An 8,132-nucleotide genomic window follows, 5' to 3' on the forward strand; every position below is an offset into this window, starting at 1 on the left:
TGATGGAATTGACAAAGAATGCAATAATACCTATACAATACAAATATACCTATACAAAAAATTAAATGAGGTATGCTACACTCTCAAAAGAATGATAATATATGTTACCAAATATTTATTCACTTTTCATGAAATTCCTCTAAAGAATATTGAATCGAAAGTGCTCCTCTGATTCTCAACTCTTAGTATTTATTGCTTGTCTATATTTTCAGACACAAAGGCAGGAGCATCCAGTGCAAATCAGCCATCAGGGAAGAAGACAAAGAAAGTCAGCCTCGAGACAAAGAAATAAAGACGTCTGTGCAGCCAAATGTTGTCCAGTCTGCCCAACGCAGTGACAAAAGATTGTCCATGCAGATTGAGGAACATCAGGGCATCGCTATACCTCTGCAGCCAGGTTTTAGTTACCACCTCAAGAATAAGACAAAATCTTTCTTTATCTATTTGTGAAAAATTAAACTACATTTTTAACAGTTTTTACTGTACTGCTCTGAAGCTAGCCAATTGTGTGTATAAATCTGAGATTTGTGCCTCAGTAACACATTCATAACCGTGCTTCATACATGACATTCCCTCTTATTGATCAAAACAAACAAACAAAAATTGCATATCACTTTCTTTTACAGATGTTTTAGTTTGTGCTATGAGTTTCCTGTTTCACATTGGATTGATAAAATGGATTAGCACATCATAAAAAATGGATGTGCTAATGTAATTAAATTGTAATTAGAAACGTGGTCCCTAACTGAGTGAGTTAACTGAGTGAGCAGTACATTTGTGTTGAGTGAAATTCATATCAGAATGTATATTAACATAACATGCATCACCTAAAATATATGAGCTTTGAATCTTGAAATGAATAACTTGCTGAATTATAATAACTGGTTAATTATTGAGTTCAAAAAGTGGCCAAAAATAAATAAATTAACTTTTAAAAAGTCCTTTCACCCCCATTTTTAGTTATGTAATCACTTTCTTTTTTTTTTTTTTTTACCAAACATGCACCTATAAAAAGCATCATCACAAAGTCAGTGTTTTTTTCCCCAACATTGTTTCAAGGATTTTTTTACTCATCACTGTTTAGCATGAATAATAATACTTCTGAAAGAAAAAATTATAACTTTGTTGAATTGATGAAAAAACTTCCTGTGACCAGAATTAGCATTCAACCGTGCTGCTATTTTTTTCCAGCAGCTACTCAAGTTTGATTAGACTCTATTTTTTTCATAATTAGCCTGTAGTTGCTTTAACCTAGGGACCTGGCATATTTTCAGATGAAAAAAGCATTTCTAGCATTTCCCTAAGCGTTGCTACCACGTCACAGCATAACATACTAAACATGTTTACTTACAGTACTGTATCGAAATCCTGATCAGGATTTTTTTTTGTCCTGATGTCAACCAACTTAAGCATATAGGCTGATAATTAGAGACAGTTCAATAGACGTAAATGTTTGTAAACTTCGTAAACTAACACACCACACTTAATCATTTTGACACTCAATAACGAATCACAAATGTTTCCTCTTCTTATGATTCTTACCTTTTGTAATTTTGTCCAAATCACAATTTTAGCTGGATGGCCTGAAAACGCTGCTCTAATATGTAGGTTCACAAAACACTTCACCTCACACATACATAGCTTCATTATTTCCTTCTGAAGATGAATCTGACTTGACCATATAGAAACAGTTTTTAATAAACTTAATGTTTACATTTTTGCTCCCTGCTTAAGGGCTGCTCATTCCGTTTTGATTACTTATTGATTCGTCGTTTAATGAGGTTCTAGTCATTTCTGTGCACAACAAAAAAAGTTGTTGTTCTACTCCAGAGAGTCACTACTTTGTTTTACTTGTCCTACAATTTAATGTCAAGTGTTTAAGCTGCAGCCGTCCCCTAAACTGACAGCTGTCTGTCCTTATTCGACAAATCAAGAGTAGCAGGTCTCCTGACACACACAGTGACCCAATGCAGCCTCTTTCTCTCCGTACAAACATCTTGATAGATTCTCAAGGGTCAAAACTAGATTTGAACAACAAAATAAAATGCATAAATTACAATGTTTTCCAAGCTGTAGTGATTAGTTAAAAAAAATTGGCCATGCAAAACACATCTAGTTGGTGTGGCATTAAATCAACATCATGAGGAGAGTTTTGGTGATTTTGTCCCAAAATCAAGATGGATACTTCTCTCAAATGATTTATTTCAAATTGAACTCTTGAGTTTGTGCATGTATTTTTTGTGTCTGTGGTGACTCTGTGAAGGGCTGGAAACTTGCTCAGAGTTTATCTCAGTCCTGCCTAGTGACTGCTGTAATAAGCTCCAGCACACTCTTTAGCAGACAACAGTCAAGTGTGGAAAATTAATCATTTGAGTTGGACCCATGAGCATTCTACTTTTTGAAAAGTGTGACTTTAATGAGTAGATTATTTCACTGCATGGACAGAGTTATATGTTGCTCCTCCATACAGAAAGCAGTTGAACCACCAGGTTGTAAATGTGTAGTTGACAAGTGGAGCTCATTACATTGGGATACATTTGCAGATTAATTTACATATTTTGGATTAGCACGGGGAAACTCATCTCCACTGAGCAAACTGCACCATCATTCTTAACATATGACTGCTTATTGGGAATCTGAACCCAGGCCATAATAAACATCTCAATGCATGGCACTGAATGTAAAGTGATGATATTTTTAGGTCTGAATTTGAAGCATTTACTATACATTGCTGTATTTTATACAACAATCTAAATATTTAAATATGGACACGCATTGTAATTGCTGCATTCTCTGTAAAATATTCTTCTAGTTTTGTATGTGCTGAAGAAATTATGAAGCGATCACCACTTTTTGAATTGTTCTCATCACATTCTGAGGTATTTGTTTCACTGCAGAGGCATTATCATGTAGATTATGTGACAATCCCTCCATAACCTTCCCGTCATATTTACCATGTCTGAAAAAAACAGAACCTCTTTAGTTAACACTTGCAGCACTGGCAATTTTCTCAACAGCAAACAAAGACTGTAAAACATTCCTGTAAAAGCTTTTATTTCCCCTCCCCCTGTATCTATGAACCCTGTAATGTTTGTGTTTTGAATGGTAACAGTGTAGTTTAAATGAATTATATTTGGAAGTTTTTGTTTCTGTTTTAATTGAATGGATAGCTGATTTGCGTGTGTAATCTACATTTGTTTGATACAATAAAATGTTTAAGTTGGTGATGGGTTATGTTTCTTTGACTCATATCCAGGGACACTTTCCAAATTCATGCAGGTTAAGGCTGACACCTTGTTTGAGAGTCGCTGTCAGTCAGGATGTGTGTCGTAAGCAGAGTTGGTCAAAAACGTCTCCTAAATTGTCAGAAATAAGAGCGAGGTTAAACTTACCACTGCCCCATTTGTCGTGGGTTTACTTGGGGTAGATTTTGACTTAACCCTAAAAATAGACCCTTTAGCTTAAATAATTCACTGTACTTAGACCCAAGAGTATAAAACCACATTCATTTTTCATGAAGAAGGCAGGATTCAACAAATGCATTTTGTGACACTGCAGCATTTAAAGTTACAAGTGATACAGACAAAAGTAAATGCTATTTTTAGAGCATTTGTATCTCTAGGTAAAGTACATCAGCACATCTTCATATATATTTTTTAAGATCCATTCAGAAAAAAAGTGTTGTGATTAAAATATGTTGCAAAAATTACAAAATGAACTTTCATGTGCAATTTAGATCTATGCTTAACTTACAATGTTGAATAAACTGGGCCGCTGTGGTTATTGTTTGCATTCTTAAAAGGAAATCATGAACACCAGAAAATGTTTGCTATAAGCATTGTAGTGAGTCATGAGGCACTGGTCATCTTACATTAAATGTACTACATTTAAAAACTCAAATTAAATACATACATATTAGAAACCATGTAATGTCTTTAGCTTAACCTCTGTTGAAAACATCTGAAGTTTAATACTCAGTTGGGGCAGCAGAATATGTTCTTACTCTATGCCTCCTCCTGGTGGAGGAGTAGAAAATGTCAGAATTTCAAAATGGTCACATTACTAGTAAATTATGTTTTGGTGTAACTGGTGCCTGCTCAGAACAGAATACTGAAAGCTTCATTGTAAGGATTTTTAATTCTTATTGCCTGAATTTATTTATGATTACAATAACTACAATGCATCTGGAAGGTAATCACAGTACCTAACATTTTACACAGCTCGTGTTTCTGCCTTTGTCCAAATTGGATTCATTTATTTCCTCATAATTTCACACACAAACACTGCATTATCACAAAGAGATTTCTTTTGATTGATTTTGAAAATTTCTTACAAATAGAAAATCAGGTATTCATAAATTTGGTTTAATATGTTATTGATCCACCTTTGACACAGCCTCAAGTCTTTATGAATTTGATGCCACCAGCTCAGCTCACCAATCTTCAGACAGATTCACTCATTCTGTTCCGTGGCTTTGTCAGGTTACAACCATTTTCAGAGACGTTCAATAGGATTCGAGTCTGGCTTGACCGTCTAGAACTATTCCGAGTGGTTCTGAAGCCTTTGGGATCTTGGTTATGTGCTTTAGGTTGTTGTCCTGCAGAAAAATGAACCGTCACCCCAGTCTCGGGATAAGATCGCTCAGTTCCTGCTGCTGCAAAGCATCCCCATAGCATTGTGCTGCCACCACCATGGCTTATCGTAAGGATGGTATTGGTCTGTTCATGAGTCATACCATGACCCCTGGCTTTCTTTATAGATAAGGAAAACTACCCTAAGGCCTTATAGAGATATCCGGGGCATAACTCAGACACCTAGATGTCTCCAAAAGGCTTCAATTATGATTCTTGGTGCCTCTTGAACAGATATTAGTTGTACACATGCATCAAGTTGGATGGGTGGTGGTTGGAGGGGAATTTGCAGAAATGTCCAACAAGGATTTAGTGATTGTGTTGCACATCCAGTAAAAATAAACATGAAAACAACGTGATACAGAAAAGAATTGACTACAATCTCATTTATAAACAAACATTCACTTTTTTTTTTAAATTATCATACTCAGTGGCACATTTCTTTAAATCACTATTAATTTCTGTGTAGTCTCTTTTCTTTTCTTACTCTCAGTTTTCATATTTTTAGCTTGGTGTGAATCTGCAGGCTTCAGCTTTTCTATCACTTTGTTGCTGGTGTACCTTGATTTTCCCCACTGAGGGCCAATAAAAGTAATCTATACTATATGTAAAATTCATGTCTAAATTCAAAGGCTGAAAGCTGGTTTTATTAAGACTGCATTCTGCTACTACTCCCAGTTATGGATTATCTCGAACTATGACTGAATAATTTTTTTTGGTGTTTTTGCTCTTCATAGAAGTTGCAATTTACTCAACATTTCTGCATAGCTATGGCACCTTCTAGGAGCAGCCGAATCAGCAGAACTGTTGTGGCCAATTGCTTAAGGTTCTCTCTGAAAAAATATGATCTGTGACCTGTGTTTAATCTTGCCAATCCTTTGAGAAGGACCTGTGACCTGTGTTTAATCTTGCCAATCCTTTGAGAAGGACCTGTGACCTGTGTTTAATCTTGCCAATCCTTTGAGAAGGACCAATTGCAGCCACTAACTATAAGTATCTGTTTTTCATCAACTAAATTTAACAACTGGCTCAGTTTAGCTTTGCTTCTCTCCCAGATGAAGCCACTAATAGAGACTCCTGGGCCAGAATTTGAATGTTGAGTTAAGACCAAAATATTTATTCCCCTGCAGATTTAGGTTCAAAAATTATCTTTGCAAATCTGCCAAAGTAACTCGTTTTTGGAATGGCCCACCCAGATCCCCAGCTTTAATCAAATAAAGTCCATACAGAAAGCCTGTGAGTTTTCAGCAGATCTAGAAAATAAATCTCTTCCTAGTTTTACAATCATGTAAACCACAGAACCAGAATGCATCTGTAAACTTTGTAGAATCAGAAAAGGTGTTTAAATTTTAATATGTTATTACAAAACAGCAGCTGCCCCTCTTCAAATTCTGAAGTACAAGTACGTTTTGTTACATTTGTAACGTCGATAGTCGAGCAAAAATAAGTGACTTGTGGGTAATTAGCATGCCCGTACAGCAGGAGGCGTCATTGGACTCAGTATTAACAAACTGCAAAAGCACCTTGCTTAAGATTGTGGGGACTGAGAGTATTGTTGGCATCTTGCAGCACATATTAAATCACCAAACATCCCATAAACTCCTTAGGAGTTTATGGATAAATATTTATTAAATGTTTATTTAACAGAACGGAGAGGCCTCTCGGAGCCGTACAGAGTCATGCGAAGTTGAAGGTGGCTTCTGGTTTTAGTCCGCTGTGGGAAATGACTAAATGGTGATTCGGCCTGATTATATCTTCAGTGTATTTATAACTACAAAGTCAAAACAGGTTTTTTTGACACTTCAAACCTGGACTAAATTGTTCTACACTAACAGAATTACTCAAACCCAGTTCTATGTGACTTCACAGTTACAATGTACAAATACTTTGCAGCAAATACCTCCATGTGATTATGTCAGGCAAATATTAGCAAACTACCAATTTAAATGCTAGAAATATATAGAAAGTAAAAGGCTAGAATTTAAAACCATGCTTTATAAATCTGGAAACTGGTGCAAAATAAGTGCAAATGCTGCACTCTTAAATAAGTCACATAAGTCAAAATGATGTATGTTTAGAGTTTAATGCAGGATAAATAAGTCTGCGTAGTTTTATAACTACAACTGGAAAAAGCTTCTGTCGTGTTTAAGTGGAAATTTAAATAAAAATGTCTGACAACTAAATGACATGACCAGCATGTCAACTTTCCATTTAAATTACTGTGATGTACAACTTACTCTTGAAATAAGACACAATTGACATATGTATGTATTGCACATCATCTTACGTTTGGGAGATGATCTTAAGTCTAATCATGCCTCCTTCTCTGTCACACATTATAACAAAAGATTGTGTGATTTTGTTACAAAACGTTATTCCCAGCCTCAGTTTAACAGTGTATAAATTCTTGGTAGCAAGCCCAAATCATAAGAAAGTCCCTTCTACTGTTTTGTATTTTCACTGCTGTCTTGCAGAGATTTTTCTGACCGCTCCTCCTCCCTGGATTGTTGTTCTTTTGTAACGCTGGAGTCAGAAAATCCTGGAGGAAATAAAAGGTTGGAAAAGGGATTGGAAAATGTTGATAAGCTGAAAGAAAAACAAAGTACCCGTATCTGTTAATCTCAGCATGAGATCACTCTGAAATGAATTAAGATAACAAATTAAATCAAAGTGATGGAGCCAAGATGCTTCGACTTTGCCAAAATGAGGCATATATTTCTTAAAACAAATCATCTATTAGACTGCAGCTGAAGTTTTTCAAAATTGTATTTCTGGTACCATTAATTATTTCTTTACATCAGAAAAAAACATGTTAGGATTGAATTGCTTTAAAATAGTTCAACAAAAGTGCCTATCTATATTTTTTTTCTTTATGTGAAGTATGGCTGCTGTCAGAGAAACCTACCATTTGAGCCACTCTCTTTCCATTTGAGCTTGTTGTCTTCTGTGTGTCGAGTCCAAGTCGAGCGAAAGCTCACCAGCTCAGCTGTGATGTGTGCCAGACTCCACTGCAGACCCCTGGAGCTCTCCTTCCAGAGATTACTGAGAGCAAATAACAATTGTCATTTATGCTCGTATTGATTTTCATGCTGACATTCAAATGAATCCTGAACACTAAAGCAGTCCAGACTTTTATGTGGACCCACCAGGAACAGATCAATCATATGTTGTTTTCCCACTGAACAAAAAGAGGAGGATCTTTAAACATGCTACATGCAATTAAATCATGGACTTTTCTTTAAGTATATTGTTGCTTTCATAATCATGTTTTCACACACTTCTTGAATTTCAAATATCTCAAAATTCATAGCTTTTGTCTTCCCTTTCTTAGATGAGCATAAATTTGGTGTGTAAGTATTTATAGCTTGTTGGTAATTTTCACCTTGTTAGGTCACAAGACAAAATACTATCTATCTATCTATCTATCTATCTATCTATCTATCTATCTATCTATCTATCTATCTATCTATCTATCTATCTATCTATCTATCTATCTATCTA

General features: G+C 35.5%; 2 protein-coding genes across 5 annotated transcripts in view; one reads left to right on the forward strand and one right to left on the reverse strand.

The window, feature by feature from the left end:
• LOC103464423 (protein phosphatase 1 regulatory subunit 1A) overlaps positions 1-3,227 on the forward strand; it is a 27,596-nt gene extending 24,369 nt beyond the window's left edge. The window contains exon 7 of the mRNA XM_008408508.2: positions 213-3,227. Within this exon, the coding sequence (XP_008406730.1) occupies positions 213-292 (80 nt within the window). The 3' untranslated portion in view covers positions 293-3,227. The remainder of the gene's footprint in view (positions 1-212) is intronic.
• Positions 3,228-6,695: 3,468 nt separating this feature from the next.
• Positions 6,696-8,132, reverse strand: part of LOC103464421 (calcium/calmodulin-dependent 3',5'-cyclic nucleotide phosphodiesterase 1B) — an 18,222-nt gene continuing 16,785 nt past the window's right edge. For 2 of the 4 annotated variants that reach the window (XM_017304907.1, XM_017304908.1), the window contains exons 13-14: positions 7,537-7,673; positions 6,696-7,217 (exon numbers count right to left, since the gene is read on the reverse strand). In XM_017304907.1, the coding sequence (XP_017160396.1) occupies positions 7,021-7,217; positions 7,537-7,673 (334 nt within the window). In that variant the 3' untranslated portion in view covers positions 6,696-7,020. The remainder of the gene's footprint in view (positions 7,218-7,536; positions 7,674-8,132) is intronic. The other 2 variants (XM_008408505.2, XM_008408506.2) reach the window with 1 other exon arrangement.

This window comes from Poecilia reticulata, linkage group LG5 (assembly GCF_000633615.1).
Source record: "Poecilia reticulata strain Guanapo linkage group LG5, Guppy_female_1.0+MT, whole genome shotgun sequence".
NCBI classification, from domain to species: domain Eukaryota; kingdom Metazoa; phylum Chordata; class Actinopteri; order Cyprinodontiformes; family Poeciliidae; genus Poecilia; species Poecilia reticulata.